Source organism: Ursus maritimus, unplaced genomic scaffold (genome assembly GCF_017311325.1).
Source record: "Ursus maritimus isolate PB19 unplaced genomic scaffold, ASM1731132v1 scaffold_29, whole genome shotgun sequence".
In the NCBI taxonomy this organism is placed as follows: Eukaryota; Metazoa; Chordata; class Mammalia; order Carnivora; family Ursidae; genus Ursus; species Ursus maritimus.
In genome coordinates this window covers 1457287-1484327 of record NW_024425452.1, presented here as the reverse complement: position 1 = coordinate 1484327, position 27041 = coordinate 1457287, and the positions used below count along the sequence as shown (strand labels likewise).

At 58.0% G+C, this 27041-nt stretch overlaps 1 protein-coding gene across 6 annotated transcripts in view; it reads left to right on the top strand.

Annotated features, from left to right (window-relative positions):
- TFEB (transcription factor EB) overlaps window positions 1-26804 on the top strand; it is a 54257-nt gene extending 27453 nt beyond the window's left edge. For 4 of the 6 annotated variants that reach the window (XM_040643461.1, XM_040643459.1, XM_040643457.1 and 1 more), the window contains 8 exons: window positions 19915-20143; window positions 20233-20487; window positions 20994-21071; window positions 22920-23040; window positions 23134-23190; window positions 23846-23921; window positions 24565-24712; window positions 25664-26804. In XM_040643461.1, the coding sequence (XP_040499395.1) occupies window positions 19937-20143; window positions 20233-20487; window positions 20994-21071; window positions 22920-23040; window positions 23134-23190; window positions 23846-23921; window positions 24565-24712; window positions 25664-26152 (1431 nt within the window). In that variant the 5' untranslated portion in view covers window positions 19915-19936 and the 3' untranslated portion in view covers window positions 26153-26804. Of the gene's footprint in view, window positions 1-3623; window positions 3776-4088; window positions 4238-19914; window positions 20144-20232; window positions 20488-20993; window positions 21072-22919; window positions 23041-23133; window positions 23191-23845; window positions 23922-24564; window positions 24713-25663 lie in introns of those variants that run through there. The other 2 variants (XM_040643456.1, XM_040643460.1) reach the window with 2 other exon arrangements.
- Window positions 26805-27041: the final 237 nt, after the last annotated feature.

The window sequence follows — 27041 nt, the reverse complement described above, 5'->3', positions numbered from 1 at the left end:
GGAGGGGGGGAGGCCCTCTCCAGGGAAGTGAATTCCTGGCCTGACCCCAGATGCCGGCCTGCCCAGCTCTGCTCCAGGGTAACGCCGGGTGTACACACAGCCCCATTGTACGCCTGGGCTCTGTGCCCGCCATGGGCCTGACACCAGCTCTCTCAACAGCAGTGGCTCCGCAGTTCCTCAGCACCCCTGCCAGGGCCCTGAGCCTTTGGGCCCCTGGTGGGGAGGAAGAAGGACCCATGATCAGTGTGGTGAGCGTATCCTAAGTGGAGGGGCCGGGACCATTCAGCTACTTGAGGAACAAAATGAATTTGTTTCTGTTCTCAAGTGTGAGGGACGGGAGCAGGGAGCACTACCCCCCATTCATACTGGGAAACCTTGGCATCGAGAGGCATCAGTGACTTGCCCAAGGTCACACAGCTACCAAGTGATGGAGCTCGCGGTTGAGCCCAGGCAGCCTTGGGACCGAGTCTGGCTCTCTGTACCACTTATTTCCATGTCAGGGTTCAGGAAAAGGCAGGCCTTCTTTTCACAGCCCAACTTTGGGAACTGTGGCACGCCACTTCTGGAAAGCGTATGTTCCCAGAGTGGAAGGGGGCCTAGGAACGTTAGGGTCTAGAATCTCCATGTGCTTGTGAAAAGTGTGGTAGTTAATTTTCAAGGATGATGTAGGGGGCTGAGTGAGCAGAGCAGCTCTCCAGAGCTGGAAGCAGCTCTGTGCCTCAGTTTCCCTGCTCCACCTGCACTGTATATCTCCTGTGCATCTTGCAAGGGCACAGGAATGTAGAGGTGAGGTGTGGTGAGGGCTGGGGACTGGACCCTTGCACTTTTCCTCTGCTCCACAGACTGGTGGGGAAGCCCCCCTTTCCCAATCTAGATGCCCCTGGAGGCAGGGTGCCAAGGCTTCCAGTTGCTTCTATTCTGAGAGTCCGTCCTGAGCTGCCCCATCTCCTCAGGTTTCCCAGCCTAAAGGGACCTCTGATGCCAGGCGGCCTGCAGAGGGGCAGCCTGGCTCTAGGCTATGAGGGGGTCCCGCTTCTGCCTCATGCCCATGCCCCTCAGGGCAAGATGGCAGGGGCCCAGACACCACTCTTATGGGGTCTGTCCCATTTCTCACTTTCTGGGCTCACCTCTTCCCCACGAGCCCCGACCCCTGGGGCTGAGCAGAGCTGAAACTCCTCCCTTTTCTCAGCCCACCCTCCTTGTCCCCTGTCATCCTGGGCATGGGGCCTGGTCCCCTCCTTTGGTGCCACCTCAGCCCTCTTAAAAAGGACAGGGCATTCTGCAGTGACCACAAGATTGTGCAAGGCCAGGGCTGGGCCGTGGGGACAGGTGGAGGAGAGAGAAACTGGAAGGGGACACTGAAGCCAGCTCCCTTCCCACCCTACCCTGGAGCCTTGTCTCCCTCCCCGCTCCGCTGGGGCTCATCTTTCTCCGTTTATGCCGTTCCCACCAACCAGCCAACACATCTCCATCTGAGGGGACACGTCCACGGGCTTCCAGACATGAGTGGGGGCTGGACATTCTGTGGAAGGGGGATGGGGCAGGGGAGCACCTGGAGGCCCAGACTGTGTTGGGGAGAAGTGAGGAGGCCTCAGCTCAGCCCAGGGCTGTGTAGGGAGGGCATTCTGGATGCCTTGAGGCCTGGTAGGGAGTATGGCGGACTTTGTCTGGAGGACAGTGGGGTGCCATTGGGGATGACTGAGCAGGGAATGACTTTTCTTTGTTGCTCAGTCCATTTTGTTTCCACTCCCTTGTTCTCTCAGGGCTGTTTTCTTTCTCTTTTTCTCCAAAGACAATAAACCCTTCTCTCTGCTCTTCAGCCCCTTCTGTCTGATTCCTGCTCACCCCCTCCCACATGGTCGTACTCTGTTCTTGGCTTCCTCTGACCACCATCCTGGCCTGCTCCCCCTGCCCGGCTTTGTCTGGCTTCCCCTCCCTCTCCCTGGCCCCTGACCCGCCTTCCCTGAGGTAAGGGTTGGGTGGAGTTGGGCCTTTGAGGAGCGGGCTGTGGGCCTGGTGGGACCTCATAGGGGCCTGGCGTGATGAAGACTGAGCCGGGGGGATGCCCCTCTTCTAACAGAGCTCCCTGTGCCCTTCAGAGAATGACCTGCCCCCGTAGTGTGGCTAGGGCTCCTGAGGAGGGTCCTACTTTCCATTTGTCAGCCTGATAAATGGAGACACAGTTTTCCCTAACAGATACATTAGAGAGGAATGGGCCTTCGTGTTCTTGTTATTAAATGTAGCAGAAAGGATATGGACGCAGATGGGAATCAGACTGCAGACCACTATTGTGTCTTTCCTGTCCCCTTTCACACATCCGTATCTCCCTATCCATGGATGCGTCCCTCCATTACAGCCATCCAGGCATGCATGTGTCCATCCGTTTGTCAGATATTTACTGAGCACCTCTGTTAGGTGCTTTGCAGTGAATCCTTACAGAAATTCTCCAAGGTGGCTGTTTTCTGCATCTTACACATGAGGATACTAAGAGCCCGGGAAGTGAAGTGAGTTGCCAGAGGACACACAGACAATAAGCGACGCATCTGGAATGTTCAGCTCCACCTGCTTCAAAGCATCTGTTCTTAGTGTGGACGCAAGTGGCCTCCCTTGGCGTCCTCAGTACCTGATCCCTTGCGTGGAGCGTAGCAGCCGTGCCGTGGAGTGAACGGGCGTGCTACGGTTCTGACATGCCGGCGCTCTAGAGTTTGCGCCTCGATGCAGCCTGGGGTCGGGAGGCACTGCTGGGTCTCTAGTCCTCTTGGCATTTGCCGCCGGTAACCTCATGTTGCCATTGAGGCTTCTTCACCACGTGAAGTGCAATCCTGGCTCGTCCTGTCCATCGTGCCAGCTCTGCTTCGGAGGCCGGTCTTACTTCTAACAGGTGGGAAAGTTCTAGGCATGCACTTGGCCGTTGCCCCCAGCCCCAGTCTCCCCTAGCGACTGGGTTCGTATGCACCCACCTCGCAGCTTCTCCACGGGATGGCCAGCCCCCTTCTAATGCTGGCCCTTTTCCTGGGCCTTTCTTTCTGAGCTTTAGAGTTCGCTGCTCGGTCTCAGATCCCGACTGCCTGGTCCGGGCCCATTGGCCGAGACAGGGATGTGAGGGCAGGTAGTTTACCCGGGAAGAGAGCAGCAGTGGGACAGGGTAAGGGAGACGGGGAAGGGAAGGAAGGCAAGACAACGTGCGTTCAGGAGCGGGTGGCTGCGGTGGCTCCTGAGGGTCAGGCTCACTGGGGACCCCCGTGGAACCTGCTTTAGAGTGGCCCAGTGACGGGGTGGGGTGAGGGAACTGCGTGTTTATTCAGTAGCTCCCCTCGGCCCATGGCTCAGGGCTGCCGGGGAAAGGCGGGATGTTGCCTCCGCTGGCTCTGGCTCCAAGCGGAGGAGGCAGGTGCGGGCAGCTGGCAGGCGGTGTGGCTGGGGCCTTGACGGCCTCAGCTGCACTCACCGAGCCCAGGCCAGGCAGTCCGGCCTGTCCCTTGGAGCATGCGTCTTGCCGAGCCCTGTTTCCACAGCTCCCTTCTCTCCATGCCCATGAAGCCGCCTGTCCCTGCCTCCCTGGGCAGACCCTTCCCCCAGGAGCCAGTCACCAGCACCACATTCATTGTGTTCAACAGATACTTAAGGAGCTCCTGCTATGTGCCCGTTGCCATGGATAATAAGAGGAAGCGGTTAGGATTCCTCCAGGCGCTCCCAGCAGAGGAGAGGGACCCAGCGCACATGAGGTCCTTCCCATGTGCCAGACACCGGCAGCCATTTCCAGGCCCCATCCGAGGCAAGTGGACTTCTCTGTGTGACGTCCTCTCCGAGAGGGCGGGACGGATATGCCGGGTAACACATAGCCCGGAGCCACCTTCCAGTCCCCTCCCAGCCCTAGCATCCTGAGACTGTGATTGTAGCGGTTTTGCTGACTTCCTTTTCCTTTCTCTCAGTGCCCCTGCCTCTTCCCCTCCTGGGGCCACTAGCCCCATGGCTGCCACGTGGTTGTCTTCAAGTGCCCTCCCTCCGCGTCTCTATGAGGAACAGGATGCAATTTGCGGGGCAGTGTTGGGGGGAGGTGGCTTTATTCAAGGGCATCCTTCTGTGTCCCTGGTGAAGGCTGTGCCCGGTGCCTGCTTCCTGGAGAGGGGCCTCCTCCCCGCTGACTTCTGCTCCCTCCCCACAGACTCACAGTGCAGTCTCAAGCCTTATGGGGCTGAGGGCATGGGAAGAGCTAAGAGTGGGAAGTGGTGTGTAGGTAAGGCCTTAGGTGTGGGAGTGTGGGGAGGGCAGCTGGGGAGCATGGGGCAGGTGCTGGGCCCGGTGGTGGGTGCATCAGGCCACAGGCAGGCAGGCCAGATCCTCGTCTCTTTGACTTCTCTCTTTAGCTGCTGCCCACAGCCTTTCCCCTCCGGGTTTGGTCCATGGCGCGTGTGCCAGGGTGGGCGGCAGGAGTTTGTCCTTGCGGGCCAACCTCGTGATCTCTGACATTCTCTCCCCATCTACTGTGCACCTGCCCCACTTGGATAGAAGGGTGGCTGTGCTCTTGGCGCTGGCGTGCTGGCATGAGGGTTGGGAGGAGGACGGACACAGTTTATGTGGGACCAAGAGGTGGACTATACGATGAGGCTTTCCATTGGTGGCTCAGGTTGGAGCTGAAGCGACTTTGGTCCAGGGAGGAGGTATGAGGCAGGTACAGGTGGCTGCCCACATCTCCCCTCTCTGGGGACCTGGGGAGGCAGCAGGACACGGTGGGTGGGAGATCATGGAAGGGGGAGAGCAGAGTGACGGGCTCCTCCCCCAGCCCAACATGACAAAATCTAGGGCGCTTGGTTCCTCTCTCTGGCTGGTTCAGGGAATGGTGCTTCTTGTGTGTAAGGACAGAAACCAGAGGTGGGCCAGCTGCTGTGCGAATTTGGAGAGTAAGCCTGGTGTTCCTGTCCTAGCTGTGCGTTTGGTGGGGATGGGGCAGGTGCGGCGGTGCACTCACTCTGTAGGTGGGCCGTGCTGTGGAGGCCATTGCTCCTGCCTGGGGAGAAGTTGGCTGTCAGGCCAGTTGTTCTCTGGCTTCCCAGATGGAGAAGGGGTCGAGGTGCCCACCGGAATGTACCTGGGCAGGACAGAAACGAAGCTTGAGTTTGGGGTCTGAGGCAGCGGCCAGCACTGGGGAGGCCCTCGGACAGGACCCAGGCAAAAGAACCCCTGATTTTGTGCCGCTACTGATGTCCCCAGAAGGCCAGGTGGTGGGGAGGGGGGGCAGGGGGAGGAGGACCAATGTGTAGTGAGCGCACACTGGCTGTCCTGCGGCCTCTGTCCGCGTCGCTGGCCGCCCTGTCCTGCCCCCACCAGGCGTGAGTCAGACCGAAAGCAGAAGCTGCCAGACATTGCACAGGGTGAAGCGAGGCAGAACCAACTGTGCTATTTTGGAACCTGGTTAATTCCCCTCCTGTCCCCCACCTCTCTTCTCTCAGGGCTCCCACCCACTCCTGGCCACCAGCACTTTGCCTGTCTCAAGGGGACAGTCGGGTTGGGACTTGATTTCCTCTGGCATGGGTGGGGTGGGGGCCTTCATGTCCTTCCCCTTGCCGGACCCCCTCCCTGGCCTCCCTGGCCGAGTGGTGCTAGCTTCTAGGGAGCCAGCCTCCTGGTGTTGGGGGACAGGGTGCCCCCTCCCGGTGGGAGCTCAGGGCCCGCAGGCAGGGCGCCCGGGTGAGATGATGGTCTGTCTGCTTTTGGCGCCGACGTCTCCCTGGACCCTCCCCCCGCCCATCTTTCACCACCCTCCAGCCAACTGTCCCCCTCTCCAGAGCTGTGAGCTACAAGGGCTTCACGGGGCAGCCTCTACCAGCAGCGACTCTTAGAGGGTTGGGAGGGATTTCCGGACCCAGAGGGGAGATATTTTGGGGCCAAGGGCCTTTCCAGAACCCATGACATCACATACCCTGCAGCAGTCCCAACTGACCCCCAATCTGTGGTTCTTTCTTGGGCATCCTAGGCCTGCTTGAGGTTCTGGCCCCACATTTTAGGGTTTCTTTGGAGCCCTCATGAACCTGGGGGCCCCTGGCAGTACAGTCTGCGGTGGTGAAAGAGGTCAGTGGTGTGTGTGTTTCTGAACCAGACACGGAGGTGTAGAGGTGAGAGCTGTCCCCCATCTGTGGGTAGGGCGCGCAACGTTCCCTGCCCCTCCTGAAGCAGTGTGGTCGGAGAGGGGGTGTGTTTGGCTGTTGTTTTGTGTGAGTGTGTGCGTCGGACATGGGCACAGACTCCATGGTATGTTGTGGCTTCGGGGTGGGGGGGACCCTGAGATCAGAGCTTCACCCCGCTGTTTACTTCCCCAGCCACCTGGGGTGGAAGGTTTCATGCATGGTGGGGAGGTCAGCAGGCACATTGCAGGTGACCAATGAAAATGTGGGTCCTTGTTGACCTCAGGTGAGCAGGACTTGGGTTTCTCATGGCTCCGATGGATTTGGGGTTGAGGCAGGTACGAGCAAGGGTAAAGCAGTAAGGAGGAAAGGGTGGTCTCCTAGGCCCGCTGCAGGGGGCTTCAGCACACCCCCTGCCTCTTGTGGAACTTGCAACACGTGTGCAGACGCACACTGTTCCCCCCGGGCTGTGTGGTTGTGATGGTAAGGGTGCGCGTGTGTGCAAGGAGATGCTGTGGGTGTGTGAGTGGGCATGTCTCACGTAGCCTCTCTGGGTTGCTCTTCGCTGGTAGTCGGATGAGTTTCCACAGACCTGGACCGTTCCCCCTCCTGCACAGGCCGGGGCGCTAGCCCCGGGCGAGCACTGAGTGGTCCTGTCTCCGCCTCGGCTTCTGGGCCTGAGAACCAGGGCTGTTTGTTCAGGTTCCCTGTGGGGCCCGAAAGAGCCCTGCTGTCCCTTCGGGTGTTTCTCCCCACCGGGGGCCTGCGCCTCCCCATTGCCTTTTTCCACCCGTCACCCATTTTCCTGCTTCAAACCCGGTGACCAAGCCCGCAGAAGGCTGCGAGTGACTTTAATGCTCCCACAAATCTCCCAGAATGCCATGTTAAGATGCAGGTTCTGACTCAGTAGGCCTGGGCTGTCCTGAGAGCTTGCCTTTCTAACCAGCTCCCAGGGAATGTGAGGCCTGGGGATCCTGCTTTGAGTGGTGAGCGCTTAAAAGGCCCTGAGCCATCTAAACTCTGGCCAGACTGACGCTGTTCACCCAGCCAGGGAGCTAACACTCAGGGGCCACCCCCTAGATGCCAGGAGTGTCTCACGCTGCAGTGCCTTGATCCCTTCACCTACTCCGAGGGAGGTGGCATTATCGCCATCCTGTTTTACAGTTGGGGAAACTGAGGCTCTGAGAGACTAAGTTCCTGTCCCGGGTCACACGGCTGGTAAGTGGCAAAGCCAGACTTGAGCTCTGGTCTGTCAGTGTCCAGAGCCTATGAGCATTCCACTAAAGCCCAGTGTCTTCCAGAGAGCTCAGCTGCAGCCGAGGGGGATGGGCGAGGGGATGGCACATGGCGGTCAGGAAGCTGTAGGGAGGCAGACCTGGGAGGCTGAGGGGAAGCAGGGACTGAAGGGGGCAATAGTTCTGGAAGGACAAAAGCTGAGTGTGGCTGGCATCCTGCCACCCCCCCACCCCAGGGCCCCTCCACGAATGCGCTTGCCATCTCCTGCGTCTTCAGGCCCTTTCCAGACAGACTCCCCAGAGGCACCTACCCCACTGCCCTGCTCCCTGTGCTCGCGAGCCTGGGCGGGAGGAGTTGGGTATACGAACTCCTGACCCGGCGCCCCAGGTCCCATGCTACCAGCTGTGTGACCTCAGGCAAAGTGTCAGCCTCTTCTGCGCCTCAGTTGTTCCCTCTCTGAAATGGGGGGGTGTATTACTGCTTCCTCACAGGTGGGTGGGCTTGCTTTGAGGGTGAAGTCAGTGATATATACCCACTCGGAACTGTGCCTGGTGTGCGCTCCGTACGGGTAGTAACGAACAACGCCTGTTGGTTTGTACCTGGGAGACCGGAGGCCGCCCTCTGTGCGTGCTACACGGTTGTCCCGCTCACGCTCATGGGTGTTCTCCTTCCTTCCTTTCCCTTCCCCTCGGCAATGCCTTCATTTCTTTAGCAAAACCGGATACTTAAGTTATAAAGAGATTGTTTTCCGAGTACTCAGAGGCCGATTAACTCCTGAAAAGGAGGCCAAACAGCAGTTCCTTGGTGGTGTGTGAGCCAAGCCACGGTGGGGACTAGAGAGGCCAGTGTGGGGCTGGGGCGGCAGGGGTGGAGACGAAGCCCCCCAGGAGCCGGGGTAGGAGCCAGGGGTCGTGGGTCGGGTGCGCGGTGGTCCGGGGGCCTAGGGCAGGGAAGGCTGGGGCAGGGGGCTTACATGCCGAGCCCGGGTTGGGAGTGAGACGTCAGGTGGAAGTCAGAAAGCATTCTGCCTGCTGGCTGCCTGCTCCTCTGTGGCTGCACCCTGTCCCGCCCAGTGTCACCGAGCCTTCCTGGCTCAAGCACCGGGCCGAAGCACCAGGGTGTGTGCGTGCATGGGATTGCGGTCTCCTGAGGGGAAAGGAAAGCCAAGGCTGGGTCCCCAAGGCTGACACACAGCCCTGGCGTTCCCAGGTGCTGGGCAGCCGCAGAAGTGACGGTGAGGAGCAGTCCCCGCCCTGCAGGCTGGCTCCACGGGCACATGGCCTTGGCCGCATCCATGCTGTCTGGAGCCTCGGTGTGCCTGGACAGAGCAGGAGGGGGCCTGCCAGGGATCCTGTCCTGCCCTCTCACATTATCAACCAGGTTCCAAGGCCCAGAGAGGGACAGGACCTGCCTGAGGTCACAACTGGGCAGTGGGCCAACAACATGCAGGTCTTCTAATACCACGGTGTTCTTGGGAAGCATCCGAGGCCTTTGTGCTGGGGCGAGGGAGCCCTTTTGGAACAGACTCGTTCCCAAGAGTCCAAACTGTCAGGTCTCATCTTCCTCGGTGAGAGCTGTCAGTGACCACACAGGCTGACCTAGCATCTGCAAAAACTCAGCTGATCTTCCCTCAGCGGGGAGAGGGGGCGGGTGGGTGAGCTGGGATGGGCAGGGGGAGGTCCATGGGGGCTTGGGACGCTTGGAGTCCCAATCTCAAGTCCCTTCCCTGCACTTCAGTCCCCTTTTGTATCTGGGGAGCCCCTCCGCCCCTTCTGTCATCCGGGTCAGACCTCTGTCCGCGTAATCACGTTTCTGTCCAGTCAGCTTGGTATAATCTCCCCCTCCCTGTAAGACCCTCTCACGGCCCATGGGAACTGCCCCCGTGAGATCCAGATCTCTCGTCTCCTCAACCCCTGGCAATGGATCAGTCTTGGCTGTTGGGCAGGAGAGAGTTTTCTACAGGCAGGTGGAGTCTGCCCTGCATTTGGGGGTCTCTGGGAGAGGTGTCCAGGCCTCTCTGGGAACCCTTTGTAGGATTCGCTGAGGGTGATGGGAGTGGGGCAGGAGTGGGAATTCAGGGGGCATCTACAGAGGTCTTCCTGATAGGCCCCTGGTTTCCCCATCTGTGCGGGAGCTGGCAGTGGTCACGCATCTCCTAGGCTTGCACACCCACCTCACCGTGTTCTCGCAGTGTGACCTTGGACCGGCCACTTTACCTTTCTGCGTCTTGGTTCTCTCATCCGCCAGAGGTGCTCTTTGTCCCGTGGGGTGTTTGTGGGGGACGACTGATCTGATACAGGTCCCGTGCTTAGCTCAGTGCCCTGTCTAGAGTCGGGACTCAGGTTCACCGAGGGAGAGAACAGGTGAGAAATGTGCCGGGTCATTGGACAAGCAGCATCCCGGGGCCCTGCATCTCGTTCTGGGAATTCTGATGGGTGCGATGGGATAGAGGTTCGGAAGAAAGCTGACTTCTCTGGAAGCTTCCTTGTACCCGGGGAGACTGGTAGGTGGTCAGGAAAGAGCTGGAGAACCAAGCAGTATAGCCACAGGCAGGACGCTCAAGGGGACCAGGTGGTCAGGAGGTGGGGGCAAGGGGGCAAGGGGGAGGGGAAAGGCGGCTGCCCGCTGAGGGGCAGGGTGAGGGATATGGGCAGACAGGCAGACAGAGTCTGCGTGTGTGGCTGGGCTGTATTTGTGCATATCACAAGGATAGACGAGGAAGAAAGAAGAAACCTTTCTAGTTTCTTCTCTCCATGAGTCCCTCAGCTACATGTCCCCGTCCCCCAAAGCCCAGCGGCAGTCTTCCTGGGACCTCCTGACAGGGTCCAGCTGGTCCCTATGGGACAGGATGGGCGCCTCTCTGGTCTGGGATCGCCTTTGAAGCCTCTCACGAGCCGCACAATTGCCATGCCTTGCCCCGGGCCAGCAGGCAGGCCAGCCAGGAGGCGCCAGCTCCCACCCTTTCCTGTGAGCTGGGACAGGGGGCTGATGGGCCTGAGCTGCGGGCACTGGAGGCCACTGAGCAGGCCAGGAGCTGCTGTGGCTGCCCTTTGCCTCCCATCTCCTTCCTTTCCCTCCTCCCCACCTCCTGCCTGTGTTCAGAGATTTAAAAACAAGCCCGTGTCCCCACTCCCTCCTCCCCCACCATCGGCCCTGCAGCCGCCCCCCGCCCCCCCCGCCCCATGGTGGGTCCCCTAGAGGCAGGTGCTCTGTGGCCGAGTGGGGTGCCCTGGGTTTGAGCTTCACTGTGCTGCCACTGCTGTGCTCTGTGCAGACCACCCTTCTGGGGCTTTAGCTTCCGCTTAGAATTCGCTGTTTGTTCCCCAGTCTTTATTCATCACAAACAGGGGATCGTTCAGCCTGGGCCAAGAGTGGTCCTACTTGGCTGAGGGATTCTGTTGCATGAGATACAGAGGCCCACACCCTACTTGAGAGTCTTTCTGACTGTCCAAGGTCAGGTGACGCTCAGCCAGAGGATGGAGGTGGACCGGACCGTCCCTCTAGGGGAGGGTCCTGGAGGGAGCTTTCCCGGGTGATGAACATGTCCTCCATTCTGGTCTGGATGGTGATTACACAGGGGTACGCACCTATAAAAAGGCACCCAGCTATACACTTTAAATCTGTGCATTTTGCTGGGATAAATTATATCTCCATGAAAGGGGAAGAGGCCAAAACGTTAAAATAAAAATGTTAATCACTGACCTCCTCTGAAACCCATAATACAGTATATATTAATTAATTAAATTTTTTTTAAAGATTTTATTTTATTTATTTGACAGAGAGACAGCCAGTGAGAGAGGGAACACAAGCAGGGGGAGTGGGGGAGGAGGAAGCAGGCTCTAAGCGGAGGAGCCTGATGTGGGGCTCGATCCCAGAACGCCAGGATCACGCCCTGAGCCAAACGCAGATGCTTAATGACTGAGCCACCCAGGCGTCCCTAATTAATTAAATTTTAAAAAATTAAATTAAATTTAAAATAAAAATGTTAAAAGCACATACCACTGACCCCATTCTTGCTCCTGGTACCAAATACCTTCCAATCAAACAGTGCACACTTACTAAGGGCAGGTGTGGTTTCCATTTGCTCTTTTTCAATCTGGAGGCAGCCGGAGGGCCCCACTGTTGCTTTTCATGACCTCCAGGGAACCACTGGACCAGATAACAAACCACCTGAATTATGAAGCGTTTCCAGTTTGCCAGGCACTGTCCTAAGTGCCCCGCCTGCTCATGGTCTCTTTAGAACCCAGAAGTAGGAACATTATCACCACCTGCCTCTCCCATTGCACTGCAGTGAGTTATGTGATCTGCAAGCCCTGGTAAAGAAAATCTTATAAAAACGCAAGGCTCTTGGAGAGGAAACAGTGAGGGTGCCCAGTAATGGGAAAAGCTGGCCCGAGGCCTTCCTGCCCTGTCGCATAAGGAGAGACAAGCTGGGGTTGCTGCTAGGCTACTCTGCCCCAGCCTGGGGTCTTGATACAGCGTGTGTGTGTGTGTGTGTGTGTGTGTGTGTGTGTGTGTGTGTATGGGACCCTTTCTCAAAAGAAACTTAAGAGGAGATTGGTCCATGGATGCCCTAGGCAGGCATGGACAAAGGGACAGTAAACAGTGACAAAGTAGTGACATCTCTCCCCTGCCCACATTTCCTCCCTTGCAGAGGCTCCCATACTCAGCAACCCAACTTAGGTCACAACTGTTCCAGGAGACGTGGCCCCAGCTGGTAAGCCCCACTTGACTGATGGAAAGACTGAGGCTAGGCTGCGCCACTGAGTCAGACCGGAGGCTGGAACTCAAACCCGAGCATCCTGATGCCAGGTTCTCACAGCATCTTGTGGGCAGGACTGCTGGCTCCTGGGAATCTTATGCCCCCCGCCCCCCAGCTCTCTTTGGGTCTGGGCCAGTGGAAGCCCCCCTCTCTCAGGCCCTGCGGGGATGGTGACCACCTTGGTAATTTCACATGGCCGTGGCCTAAGGCATGGGGATCGTGGGCACATATTTGTTCTGTTTCTTAGTTCATCAGGCCTTCCTTTACCACTGCCTCTGCCAGAGGGAGCTCAGAGAAGACAAAACAAACCAGGTCCTGGAATCTTCCCCTCTCTTCCCTTCCCAAGGCTGGAAGGTTATTTAGGGGGTCACGGGGTCCTTCCCCTGGCCTCCGGGAGCCTCAGGACCTGTTCGGGAGGCCTTCCTTTAGTGGTTGGTTTGATTTCCCCTCCAACACCACTGGGCAGGCTCCCACACAACTGGTAGTTTGTAACACTGTGGAGCAGAAGGAAACTTCTTCCAACCACAGAGGCATAGAACCTAGTAAATGGCTTAAACAGGCATCCTGGCGGCTGGGCTCGTACCCTTTGTTGTTTCAGCTATGAGACATGTGTTTTTCTGGGAATTCAGGAAATTATCTCTGCCCTTTGAGGAAGGGCAGAGTTTTTTCTGCTTGTGTTTGGGGATTCTAGACCATTCCATCGTCCCAGGCACCCGCGGGCCCCCTGGGCTGGCTGAAAGAGATGGGCGACTGAAACCCTTTGATGGCAGGGGGCTAATTCAGTGGGAATCCCTAAAACAAAATGTGGCCACTCCTGCCCCAAATGTGGGATTAACTCTAAACCCCAGGGGCCAGCCTCACCATTCATTAGCTCTGTGGCCTTTGGCAAGTGACCACCTCTCTGTGCCTTTTCCCTCATCTGCAGAGGAGCTGGCAGTACCGGTCCTCAGATCATGAAATAAGTGTGACATTCCAATAAGGTGCTTCAAGCACACCTCACACGGGGTAGGTACACCACCTGCGTTAACTGTTAGTATAAAATACTGTTTTCCAATTAGAAACATGGACGTATTCATGATAGAAAAAGAGTAACATTCCAGAAAGTAAAAATTAAAAAAAAAAAAAACCCACAAAACCACTCATGATTGCATCATCAAAAGCAGTCTGATGTTTTTGTATATTTCCTCCCCAAAGGGTTTTCTGCCTATAGTTGTACATGGTGATATCGGACCTTATGTTCAATTTTGCCTTCTGCTTTTTGTCACTTGACCTATCAACCTCCGGGTCACTAACTGAAAACACAACATCCCATCAGGAGGAATACAACGGAATTTATTTAAACCACCCTACTGCGGGACAGTGGGATTATTTTTCATTTTTCTCTGTATAATATGATAGGCATCTTGATGTGGAAAAGCCTTCTCTGCGTGTGGGATCCCCTCGCTGGGCTGCTGGCTACTTTCGAAGGCTCTGAACCACGTCGCAAGACTGCTTTTCCAGAGGGCGCACCTGCGCTTGGCAGTCGTGTTGAGGTTGCGTGGGTCCGACGGCATTTTAAAGTCGGAGCCACACGTGGGCAGAGGCAGGGGCCCTATGTTCTGTTCTTCCGTTCAAGGTCTGCCCGCGTTCCCATGTAAATTTTGATGGTAGTATAAACACACGCAGAAAAGCGGACACACTGAGCCGCCGCCTGCATTTCCATAAACTCGACCTTCCGTGTCGCCAACCCTGCATCAAATTACAGAACATTCCTTGTGCCCCCACTGCCAGCTGTCCTGTGCCACGTCTCGGGCACTCCTTCCAAGGTCCCCCCAAAGGATCCTGACTTCTCACAGAGGATTCGTTTTGCCTCTCTGAGCGGTGTAGACACTGATGGTGCTGGGTGCGTTTTGTGGCTTCCCTTCTTTGGCACTGTCTGCGAGAGGCGTTGGTGTCGTGTGTAGCAACAGTGGGCTCGTTCTCATGGTGGAGCAGCATTCCAGGGTGTGTGCACCACAGCTTCCTTACCCGTTTCCCTGTTGATGGACATCTGGTGTTTTCTGGCTTGGGCGCTATCCGTAGGGCTGCTGTGAACGTTCTAGTGCCCTCTGGGGAGCCCATGGCTGCTTTTCTGTTGGGCGTCTACTTAGGAATGGACTTGCTGAGTCATGGGAAGTTTGCTTCCTGCTCCAAGTTTTATTTTTATTTATTTTTTAAGATGTAATTTATTTTATGTTTAGAGGGAGAGAGAGAAAGAGCGCACGCGTGCTCACGTGAGTTTGGAGAGGGGCAGAAGGAGAGGGAGAGAGAATCTCAAGCGGATTCTGCACTGAGCGTGGAGCCCGATGTGGGGCTCGGTCCCACGACCTCAAGATCATGACCTGAGTGGAATTCAAGAGTGGGAAGCTTAACTGACTGAGCCACCCAGGCGCCCCTTCCTGTTCCAAGTTTTAAAGGATCACCTGGGAGGCAGAAAAATCTCCAGAGTTCAGGTCCCACAATTAACTGAGGGGTCCTGGCTCCACTTAGAGCATTTGAGGGGTGCTGCATGACTGTGCTCCCTCCAAAGGCTCATGTCTGGGGTGGTAGTGGAAACAGTTGGACCTGGGGCCTGGCCCTCCAGTTCCAATTGATGTGTGACTTCTGACCCTCTGGTGGCCACTCAGCGTCCCCACCCAGGGTCCTTGGCTGGCTTAACCACCATCCCACTGAGGAGGGCAGGGCTTGGGCCAGACTCTGGGTGGCACTGAAGGAACCCCACCTTTGGATATGACTGGAAGCAGGTGGAGCCCTCCCAAACCCCTGGAAACTGCCCTGTTTTCTTTTCCCCTTGTGTGAAAAGAATCACACGGGGTGCCTGGGTGGTGCCGTCAGTTCAGTGTCTGACTCTGGGTTTTGGCTCAGGTCCTGATCTCAGGGTAATGAGATCGAGCCCCGCCTCGGGCTCAGCACGCGTGGCGCAGAGCCTGCTTGGGATTCTCTCTCTCTCCCTCTGCCCCTTCCCACCGTGTGCGCTCGCATGCTCTCTCTCTCTCTCTCTCTCAAATAAATAAATCTTAGGGAAAAAAAAGTAAGAATGAGAAACTCTAAGAACCTTGTCTACCACTCCCCAGCCCATAGGTAACCGCTCTGAACAGTTGGGGATACTGGGGAAGCCCGGAATAGAAGCTCGAGAGGGGGAGCTGTGAACCAGGCAGCCTGGTTTAAGTGTCCATTCTGCTACTCATCCGCTGTGCAACCTTGGGCAAGTTATTTCACCTCTCTGTGCCTCAGTTTCCCCCTGAAAACTGGGGGCAGTAATAGTAGTCACAACTCATGTTGTTGTGAAGAATGGATGAGTTAGTACGTGAAAGCACACAGACCAGCCCTGCCCCAGGGCAAGCGTTCAAGAAACCTTCTGATCCTCCTAGTCTGTTCTACATGTTTACCCATTTCCTGTCTAAATGGGCTCAGGCTGTACATTTTATTCTGTAGTTTTCTTTTTCCACTCAATGCTTAACCTTTGAGATCTTTCTAGCTGAGGCTTTCCTGTTCTGGGATCGTCTCTCTCCTTGCCTGTCCCTCATGGAGGCCAGGCATTTCTCCCTGTCTTTCCCCTCCCCTGTCTACATCTTCCGTTAGGATCTGAGCCTGTTCATACTGACATGTAAATGGCTGATGGGGAGGCCCCGACACGAGCCAGGCCCCGACACGAGCCCTGGCCTTGACTAGAGATGTGCGTGGCTTTGGGGGCAAGCCCAGCATTTGTCTGTTAGCGGATGCCTAAGGGCGCGCTAGGGAGTTCCACAACCCCACCGTGCCTCCTTGAATCCTCACAACAACCCAAGAGGCAGGTGCCTTTATTGGCTCCATTTGACCAAAGAGAAAACCAAGGCACAGAGACATTAAGTGGCTTTCCCAAAGTCACCCAGCCAGTGTGGGTGCAGCGGGGGATGGCGGTGGGGGAGGGCTTCAGCTGCATCTGTTGGACTGGGAAGCTCATTTTGGTCACAACTAAGCTGGAACCCAGACGCAGCTTAGGGCAGGGGGAGTCAGGTGGCAGGTTCAGAGTGAATAGTGGGGCGAGGGAGGCGGGGATGGCTGGTGGATTCTGGGGGCATGGAGAAGGGGTGGCTCTCATGCTCTTGGCTGAGACTTCAGTCCCGGCTACCTCTTCTAGAGGACTCGGGAGAGGCAGGACTTCTCTGGGGCGTTAGACCCCCTAATCCCCTCGGGAGGGTGTTACTGGGGGGCGGGCAGGGGAGAAGATTCTCTAGGGAAACACCCAGCGCTGGTGTCTGCACATAGTGGACACTCAAGGCTTCGGGTGTTACCGAATGCATGAATGGTGGGCCCTTCCCAGGCCTGGTAGGTCTGGAGGTCAGATGCAGGGGAGGGTTTGGCGGTCATATTGGTTCTCCTGCGTCCCTCCTCCCTATTTTTTCTGACCAGACTGGGCACCGGGGGAAGCTGGGGATGGTCCCTCAGCCATTGAGAGCGAGCAGGTGTGCTTGAGGGCTGGGCAGGGAATGGTTAGCATGCCCGGGGTCGCTCCTGGATCACCCCATCTGCCCTCAGATCCCCTCAGGTCCCTCCCTTAACCCTGTACTCACCCCACCCAGGCCAGGCACAGAGTGACCCAGGCAGGGCCAGGGGAGGAGGCTGGGATGTGGGGGGAGGAAGCAGCTCTGTGACTGGGGTGACAGCTTTGACAACGGAGGGCGGGGGAGGAGGTGGGGAAGCTTCACTCTGCTGTGCCCGGGGCCACACTCTGTCAGCAGACAGTGGACAGGCTAAGGCGCACAGACAGGGATGGGGTTGGTCGGGCAGGGCGTCCCGCATCCGTCTTACAAATAGGCAAACCGAGGCTGGCACGGCCAGCGAGAGGCTGAGCAGGACTTAGCCCAGGTTGTCCTGTGGCAGAGCCAGCTCTCGCTCAGCCTGGGACGGGTACCCAGCCCTTTGTCAGAGAAACAAGGGGCTCGTTCTGCCCCAGTCCTCCCCGTGCCGGCTGGCACTGCCAGGCCCGGGGCCACTCCCCCCAATGGGGACCAACTGAAGTCAAATTGTTCCCGAAGGGGCGGGCTCCCCCACGCTGCGTGTGTGAGCATGCAGGGCTGCTGGGTGTGCAGCTGCGTGGCCGGGGCTGTGGGCTGGGCTGGGGTCAGAGCCCGTGAGGGCTTCAGGGCTTCAGGGCTGCAGGGCTGCAGGGCTGCAGGGCTGCAGGGCTGCAGGGGCGGGGGAGGGGTTGGTGGTGAAGACAGGCTACCCCTCTGTAGGAGCACAGGAAAGGGGTGAAGGCTGTCGCCATGTCCCTGCTGCAGGAGAGAAGTGAAGTCTGCTCTTTTCTCCTTGGGGACTGTCCTGTTGGGAGCTGGGCAGAGACACCCTTGGGGCTGATTCACTAATTCCTGGCCTGGGGGGCAGAGAAGGGAGGAAGGAAGGTGAGTAAGGGTCACTGAGTACTCAAAGCTCCAAGGCAGATGGTGTGGACCCGCTTTGCAAGGAAGCAGCTGTGGTGGCAGAGGGAGCCCTGGGTTGGGGTCCGGTGGCCCGGGCTCCGTTTGTGGCCCTGAGCCAACCAGACATGCAACCTGGGACAAGCTCCTTCTGAGCTCTGCGTGGAGACACAGTGGTGACCACCCCCCATCCGCCACCCCCGTGTGCTGGGGAGTCACACAGGACTGGGTCCCAGCTCTGTCTCTGTCACCAGATACCTAACTTCCCTGTGCCTCTGTTTCTCCTTATCTGTAAAAGGAGAGTAATAACCAAAACTACCTCGTGGGGCTGTTTGAGGTTGAAATGCCTGGAACAGCGCCCAGCACACAGTAAATGCTCAGAGAGATGCAAATTATTATTATCTCCATGATCCAGTGATTTTCACTGAATATTTGCCAGTACCTTCCACGAGGTACTTAATGACTTAGTCTGATGTCTGGCATTAGGTAATGCTGCTTTCCTTTGCTATCCCCCGCCCCAGAGGTCTGGGTCTCATTCTTCGGATCCCTGGGCATAGCTCTGGCCTCCGGTCTGTACTACAGCTGATCTTGCCAGTCTTGTGTTTATTCTTTACTTCTCCACTCAGCCTACCAAGTGCCATGCGCTGTGCAAGACACCATCTTTCCACTTAACATGCTCACCAAGCTTCTGACGTTGAAATTGAGCTGAAGCTCAGAGAGGTGAAGTGACTTGCCCAAGGTCACACAGCCAAGACGTGGCAGAGCTGGGATTTAAGCCCATGTCTGCCCTGTTTGGTAATGCTTGCTCAACCACGAAGTCATATGGCCTCTTGCAATATCCCTGAGATGGGACCCTCTGCAGGAACCTGTATGGAGTTGGGGAACCCCTGGGGGCTCTGAACCTCTCAGGGAGTCTCCTAGCGGGGAGGGACCTTAGAAATCACCCAGTTCAACCGTTCCATTTTGTGCCTAGGGAGACAAAGCCTCCAAGGGAAGGGATGTGCCAGGATCCCTCAAGGAGCTAGGAACAGAATGGGCCCAGCTGCAGGGCTCAGTCTGTCTTTTACTCCCTCTTTCCAGACTAGGCCTGGGGGCCTCAGTGCCCCATCCCACTGAGACCCATCCATGATCAGGGCTGACGTCCTGGGTGGCGAGAGCCCTCTCTGGACCCTTGCAGGCCCAGGTGCTCTAAAGCGACCTTCTGCACAGGGTTATAATGGCCTGTGGACTTGCTTTTCTCGTTCACTGGACTGTAGACTCCACACGCTCAGGGCTATAGTTAGCTTGCTGCTGTATCGCCAGTGTCTGATTCATAAATAGTAATCATTCCCTGCACACATTTGCAGAACATCTACCGTGTCCCAGGCCCTGGGCTAAAGGCTGGAGGCATAGCAGCGAACCAGACAGAATGCTTCCCCTCAGGGGAGTTTGCATTCCTAGTGAGAAAGAGATAGAGGATGAATGAAATAACTAAGCAAAAATGCGTAATGGTTAAGATGGTGATAAGTGTTATGGAGAAACTCAAAGAAGGAAGGGAGTGTTGGGGGAAGCAGGTAGGGATTTTGCACTTTTGAATAGGTTAGCCGTGGAAGGTCTCTGTAATAATGTGACAGTTGAGCCTTTGAAAGCGTGAAGGTATGAGTGTATCTGGGGGAGGGGCATTCTAGACTGAGGGAAGAGCAAGTGCAAAGGCCCTGAGGTGGGAACGTGCTGCTCTGTTTGAGGGATTAAAAGGAGGCTGGTGGGTGTGGCTGGGGCAGGTGGAACAAGGGAGAAAGTAGGGGGAGATGGGGTCAGAGGGGACCATGAGGTGGGGATGGATCACAGAGGGCCTTTTAGGGTAAGGACTCTGGCTTTCACTGCAAGTGAAATGGGAGCCATTGAGAGTTCTGGGCAGAGGGAGGGACAGGGTCTGACTTAAAAGTTTAGCAGGATCCGTCTGATTACTGAGTTATGACTAGAATGTTGTAGGGCAGGAGAGAAGGGAGTCTGAATGTCAGGAGGCGCCTTCAGGAAGCCAGATAAGGCATGCTACTGACTGGGCCCACATCGGCGGCCGGCAGGTGGTGGCAGAGGGGACGTATGTGGCCAGGATCACCATGTGGCATGACAGAAAGAGAGGAGTCAAGATCGCCTCTGACCTTTTGGGGCCGTTCAGCCACCATAAACGAGGAAGAGAGGGTGTCCATTTCTGGCCCAGGAACCGGGAAACTCGGGTTCGAGTCTCAGCTCTGTCCCCCTCTTGCTCGGTGACCCTGGGCAAACCCCTTCCCCCTCCTGGGCCTCCAAGTCGTCCTCCCCGGGCCCCGGCCCCCTCCCCAAGACCCAGTGCTCCGAAGACGAGGCACGGTCACAGAGCCGCCACCCCCGCCCGCAGGGAGCCGGTGCCGCTGGCCGCCATGGCGTCGCGCATCGGGCTGCGCATGCAGCTCATGCGGGAGCAGGCGCAGCAGGAGGAGCAGCGGGAGCGCCTGCAGCAGCAGGCCGTCATGCATTACATGCAGCAGCAGCAGCCGCAGCCGCCGCTGGGCGGACCGCCCACCCCGGCCATCAACACCCCCGTCCACTTCCAGTCTCCGCCGCCCGTGCCTGGCGAGGTCCTGAAGGTAGGGCCTGTCCTGCGGGTGGGGCCTGTCCCCTCGCACCCTGCTTCCGGCCCCCCCGGAACCCCTGCCTTCTGCACTCCCCTTCGCAGGTGCAGTCCTACCTGGAGAACCCCACCTCCTACCACCTGCAGCAGTCCCGGGACCAGAAGGTGCGGGAGTACCTGTCGGAGACCTACGGGAACAAGTTTGCCGCCCACATCAGCCCCGCCCAGGGCTCCCCGAAGCCCCTGCCGGCTGCATCCCCAGGGGTGCGGGCCGGACATGTGCTGTCCTCCTCAGCCGGCAATAGTGCTCCCAACAGCCCCATGGCCATGCTGCACATTGGCTCCAACCCCGAGAGGGAGGTAAGTGAGGAGCTGGCCAGTGGCTGCCATGAGCGGAGTGGAGCGGGAGCAGGGTGCCGGGTGCTGTGCTCCTGGGACTGCTAGTCTAATGGCAGAGGCCCGGTGCCACTGTCAGAGTCCCTCCCCATCTGAGGGGAGACATAGCTCTGTCCTCAGGGAGCCCCAGTCTCATAGGAGAAGCCTCATCCCTACTTTTGACAGCTTTGGTAGGGAGAAACCGGAGACTCATAGAGGAAAGGCCAGCACACCTGCAAAGCCATGTCCAGACAGAAGGTATATAAAGCGGTCTCCTTGGGCACCTTGGTTCCTTGGGAAGAGCCTTGGCCCTGGGCCTGTGGGATCTGGACAACTCATCTCCTCTCTGGATCTTTTTCCTTTTCCCCCAAGATTAGCAGGTTAGATGAGGTGGGCTCCAGGGTCCCTGCAGGTCAGCGGCTGTCCCAGTGCCCCTTCCCTGTGCCTTTCTCTGAGTGGGCCCTCCCCCAACAGACTTCTCTCTCTTTCAGTTTGATGTCATTGACAACATTGTGTGTCTGGATGATGTCCTGGGCTTCATCCATCCTGAAACTCAGATGCCCAATACGGTACTGCTGGCTGGGCTGGGCTGGGGTGGGACTGTCAGAGGGAGGAGCTAGGGGTTCTGCAGTGGCTCTGAGTCTGGAAAGAACTAGAGACAGGGTCCTCACTGGAGCGGGACCATCTTGCTGCAGAGATGAGAGTCATGTCCATCAAATCGTGTGACCAGACCCCAAGGCTGAGCAGAATTGTGACTCCAGAGACATGCCTAGCCTGTGTGCGTGACAGGGCTTCAGTAGAGAGTGGTGGCTGGGCTGTTGGGGAAGGCTTTCTGAGGGGTGGGGGGCGGGTAAGGGAAGGGGCAGGAGGTAGTAGCGCTGGGCCTCAGCAGAGGGGAGGCAGAAAAGCATTCCTGGAGGGAAGCAGTGTGGCCTCGAGCTGATGAATTCCTTTGGGATCTGGGGCTTCCCTCTTCTACAAAGCCTAGGACCCAGCGGGGACTGTATCCCTCACCCCATGGGACAAGTGATAAGGGGCTGGCTTTGTCCCCTCCTTCCAGCAGCCTCCTGGCAGTGTGAATGCTCTCTGGGCCTCCCAGGTAGAGGTGAGGTAGCAGAGGGGAAGGAGCCAGCCTTAGAATCAAGAGGCCGAGCTTCTGGCTTTGGCTGTGACCTTGGCAAGTCCTTTAATTGTTCTGAACCCCATTTTTCTCAGCAGCAGCCTGGGGATGATGCCGTCCCCCTGCAAGATTGTGGGAAGGTTAGATAAGGCAAGAACTGGGGCCTAGCTCTGCACGGGCGACAGATATTCGCACTGAGCAGGTGGAATTGTGGGTGTCCTTGCCCCGTTTTGGAAGGTCCTAAACCTTAGCTGGTCACTCCTGCCCCTTGGGCCTGCGCCTATTACCCTGACTCTGGCCGCAGCTCATGCCACTGAGGGGAAGCCCCCAAGTCTTGCAGTAGGAAGTCAAAGAGTCAGTCCCTGCTCCCCACTGCCCTGGCAACATTGCCCAGTGGCTCAGCAGGACTGGTCGGGACCCGCTGGGTCTGAAACCGGCTGCCAGCAGAGCATGGAACGCTGGGAAGAGGGAGAGGACCAGAAGGCACAAGTATCTGGTCCCCTTAGTGGTTTCCATGTATCTGGTAGGGTGCTTGTGTCCCACCTAGGCTTCTGGGCCTGTGATTTGCTCTGCGTGGTCCTGTGGCAGGAGCTGGGGTGCTCATTCCAGAGCTCCAGTCTGTCCCTGCCAGGCCCCTGCTTCACGCCCCCCCCCAGGCTGCCCATTACAAAATGCCAGTGTCTTTGCAAGTCCAGTCTGGAAGGTCAGCGTCCGGCAGCGTCCCCTGCGCTGCCCACACCACACTGGCTGACCCTGCAGCTTGAGCTGCGGCGGGTGACCACCAGCTCTGTCCAGCCCCGCGTCTTTGCTCTGCCACCCCGCCCTGCGGGTTGTGGTCTAACTCACTTCTCTGCTCAGGACCCAATTCACGTTCCACACCCTCCAGAAACCTTGCAGAAACTCCAACATAGATTAGGTGCTTGTCCTCTGGGCTTCCTAGTGCCTTGGACTTAATCCCCTCATCTGTCACCCCTCAGGGCTGTGACCGGTCTAATCACTCGGCAGGGGTTCCAGCCACTAGGCTGGCTGCTCCTGGAGGCAGGGGCCACGCCTTACTCAGCTCCCAACCCTACAGACTTTCCCATGGAATTGCTGGGTGAAGAGGCCCAGGGTGGATTCTGACATCCTCGAGCTGGCTGTGGAGCCCTTAAAGCTGAAAGTGTGGCCCGGGGGACACCAGTATAGCTTTCCCTGGGTGTCCCTGGGAATGGCTGTTCCTGGGATGATGGGCCCCGGGGAGGGGCCCCCCTGGAGAGGGGGCTGCTCACCGCGTCCCTCTCCCCACCTCACCCCACAGTTGCCCCTGTCCAGCAGCCACCTGAACGTGTACAGTGGTGACCCCCAGGTCACAGCCTCCCTGGTGGGCGTCACCAGCAGCTCCTGCCCTGCTGACCTGACCCAGAAGCGAGAGCTTACAGGTATCACTTCCCCATCTCCTGCTGCCCCGGCTCCCCATTCCTCCTCTTCCTCCCTCCCTCCCAGCACCTTTCTCCTTCTCCCCTGACCTCCAGATGCTGAGAGCCGGGCCCTGGCCAAGGAGCGGCAGAAGAAAGACAATCACAACCTAAGTGAGTCCCCCGGGGCCTTCTGCCTGCCTCCCTCTTCCTTGCTCTCCCCTGGGCTGCCTAAAAAGCCTCTCGGACTGAGCCTCATGTTGGGGGTAGAGTTTATTTAAAAAAAAAAAAAAAGACACTCTGACCTGCGTGGGTTCTAGAAGGGCTTCGCTACCCAAGACCTTAAATCCTCCGTTGATGGGACTGGATGGGTTCAGCACTGCCTTCCTCCCACTGGCCAGGAGAGGGGCCCTGGGGGAAGCGATATTCATGAGATCCCCAGCACTTCAGAAGGAACAGCTTTATCACAGCAGATAGTTTCCTTTAGGGCGTGGAGCCTGGGAACTCTCCGGAAAGGAGTTCCAGCCCTGGTGGCTGGGGGACTTCTGCCCTGGCAGCTTTGCCGTGCTAACAGCTGACCGGTGGTTCCGGCCTGGGCCTGGGCCTGGGGCCCCTCATTCCCATAGCAGTCCCTTCTGTGGGTCACTCATTACGTCCCAGAGGGGCCAAGGCACCCCTCCCCGGGCTGGGCCCTCCCCGGTGGGGGCCTCATCCTCTTCTGTGGGTCACTCATTACTTCCCAGAGGGGCCAAGGCACCCTCCCCGGGCTGGCCCTCCCCGGTGGGGCCTCACCCCTGTAATCGCTCCCTCTGGGATTTGTTCCCTTTAGTTGAAAGGAGGCGGAGGTTCAACATCAACGACCGCATCAAGGAGCTGGGAATGCTGATCCCCAAGGCCAACGACCTGTGAGCGGGTTCTGGGGGAGAGGGAACAAGGGGCGGGGCTGGGGGCGGGGCAGCAGCAGCCGATGCTATTTTGTGAACCCCAGCCTGTGCTGGTTGCCAGGGGCAAGGGCTGGGAGGAGAAGCCCTTGGTTGGGTGCTGCCTGCTAAGAGCTTATCTGTTAGGGGAAAGAAGACCCCTCCCTCGGTCAAATCAGAACAGCTTGAGACTGAGCAAAATCCCGGAACTGAAGCTGGGGTCAGGGAGGGGGGACTTCCTGGAGGAGGAGTCATGCTGGGAACGTTTGGACTTGGACTGGCGCAGAGCGGGTCCAGGGCTGGGAGCAGTGAGAGTGGAGGACAGGTGTGGGTGCTGGTGGCAGGAATGGAAAGCTAGGGAAGGAGGCTGCTCTGAATTGTTTGCTTCCGTGGGATTAGCGAGTTGGGTGACGGCAACGAAATCACCTGGGAGGGTCTGTTCTGTGCAGATGGAGAATGGCCTGCTCCCCACACCAGGGTTGGTCGCATCTGGGGTTTGTGGGCCACATTGGGACAGGCGGCAGAAGCTTCTGGAACCCAAGCAGGGTTTTCCTTTCACCCGTGGCGTGCATGGCGCGTTCTTGGCCCCTCGGCTGAGCCTGTGCCTCTGCTTCTGGCCGGCCCGCAGGGACGTGCGCTGGAACAAGGGTACCATCCTCAAGGCCTCTGTGGATTACATCCGGAGGATGCAGAAGGACCTGCAGAAGTCCCGGGAGCTGGAGAACCACTCCCGGCGCCTGGAGATGACCAACAAGCAGCTCTTGCTGCGCATCCAGGTCTGGCCCCTGCGCGGGACTCCCTGGTAGCTCTGACTCCTGACCCTGGCCTGGCTCTCGGCCTAGGGGGCCGTGCTTGCACTTCGGAAGTTGGGGCAGTGGGACTGGTGCCAATGAAGAGGGAGGACAGACGTGGTGGTTCGCTAACAAGCCACCCCCAGCAACTTTGAGCCACAAGTACCAGCTAGAGGTTCTGTTCTGTGGGACCCTCCCTCTGGGACCCGGGCCAGTGGGCAGGCATGCCTAGAGCCGGCTCCTAAAGCCGCGTGCGACTCCTGAGGTGATGCTTGTTGTTTCTGCTCACGTTGCCTTGATCCGTGCAAGTACCTGCCTACACCTCCCCTCAAGAGGGGGGGAACGTGCAGACCTACCGTAGGGGAGGCAGACAGCTAGAACTGTCTGGGGGAGCGCCAGGTCTCGCCACTGGGGACAGACTAAAGAACAAAGCTTGGGAGACTCAAGCCTCCCACCTAGGGTCTGTCGTCTTTGGATCTGGAGCAGGTCATCTATACGAAGGGTACATGGATGGCAGCTTTTACACTTCTGTTTCTCAGAGGTGGTAATACAGTTGGCATTACCGCCCAGCACGCATAGCCACCGTCGAAGGGAAAAATCAAGGTTTTGTGGAAGAACCCTCCTTAATAGATGAAGAGCATTCTGATGATTTCTATTCTGGTCTAGTCTAGACAAGTCTATTCCGATTAAAACAAAAAGAGAGTGAGCTGGTCAAGACTCACTACAGTGGTTTCACAGCCCACTAATGAGTTGTGACTTGTAGTTTGAAAAAACCCTGGTCTAGACTCCAGTGCCACCCAGTACTTGCTTCCAGCTGAGCCACGTCGTGGTCTTGGGCGCCACGAGGGGAGGGGCCGGGGGGCAGGGTAGCTGGCGCCCACGGGTGTGTGCCCCCAGCCCCCCTCTCTCTCTCTCTCTCTGCCCCCACCCCTGCAGGAGCTGGAGATGCAGGCTCGAGTGCATGGCCTCCCCACCACCTCCCCATCAGGCATGAATATGGCTGAGCTGGCCCAGCAGGTGGTGAAGCAGGAGCTGCCCAGTGAGGAGGGCCCTGGGGAGGCCCTGCTGTTGGAGGCCGAGGTCCCGGATCCTGAGCCACTGCCGGTTCTGCCCCCCCAGGCCCCGCTGCCCCTGCCAGCCCAGCCACCTCAGCCACCGTCCCCATTCCACCACCTGGACTTCAGCCATAGCCTGAGCTTTGGGGGCGGGGGCGAGGAAGGGCCCCCAGGCTACCCTGAACCTCTGGGGCCAGAGCATGGCTCCCCGTTCCCCAACTTGTCCAAGAAGGATCTGGACCTCATGCTCCTGGACGACTCCCTGCTACCACTGGCCTCTGACCCTCTCTTCTCCACCATGTCCCCTGAGGCCTCCAAGGCCAGTAGCCGCCGGAGCAGCTTCAGCATGGAGGAGGGCGATGTGCTGTGACCCGGGCTGCCGCCATGCTGGGGAACAGGGGTGGACCTGGGGGCCGGGAGGGCCGGGGCCACCTCCCTTCCACCCCTCAGGCTGCACTCGTGTGTGACGTAGCCGACTGCCCTGCCTCACTCCTTCCTGTTGGCCCCATTTGGACTTAGTGCCTGCTTGGCAGCCTGTGGGGGCAGGAGAAGCCCCCTACCTGGCTCAGTACTCCCCAGGGATCGCCCTCTTGATGGGGCTGGGTAAGAATAGGCCTTCAGCCCAGCTCCTAGAGGTGAAATCATGAGGGGAAGGGAGGGGACAGGTGTGCTAGAGGTAAGAGGAGGTCCTGGGAGGGGTCTGTCTTCTGAGTCTGATCCCCACCCCTGCCGGGGAAGGACACATGGGAGCAGGGGGTTCAGGAAGTTCCTTCTCTGAGGCAGCGACTGGTCCAGGGGGTGCCCGGGCCTGCCTCTCTGGGACTCAGATGGCCGCAAGTCTGCCCTCCAGCCTGGCACCCCCACCCCCCTTTGGTGCTAACAGCTCTCTACCAGGTGGTATGAGGGCGGGGGTGGCCGGAAGAGGGGGCGCTGGGTTCCTGTGAGGGCGCGGGGTCACTGCTGGAAGAGCAGCTCCCTCCAGGCTCCCCACTTTGTGCCTTTAGTAAACACTGTGCTTTGTACCTGCTTGTCCTGTGTCTCTTGAGTGGTCTGGGGCAGACACAACGGGAGGATTCAACCCAGTGCACACCATTACGGATTTAGAATTCAAATGACCTTGGTGGGGGTCAGGCTAGGGGGGTACCGAGAGGAGGGAACAAGCCCATCGCCTGTTTTCCCTCACCTCCCAGACTGGCCTCAAGGGAAGCTGGAGATGTAGCCCAACTTAGGCGGCTTGGGGACAGAAAGGGGAGTCATCG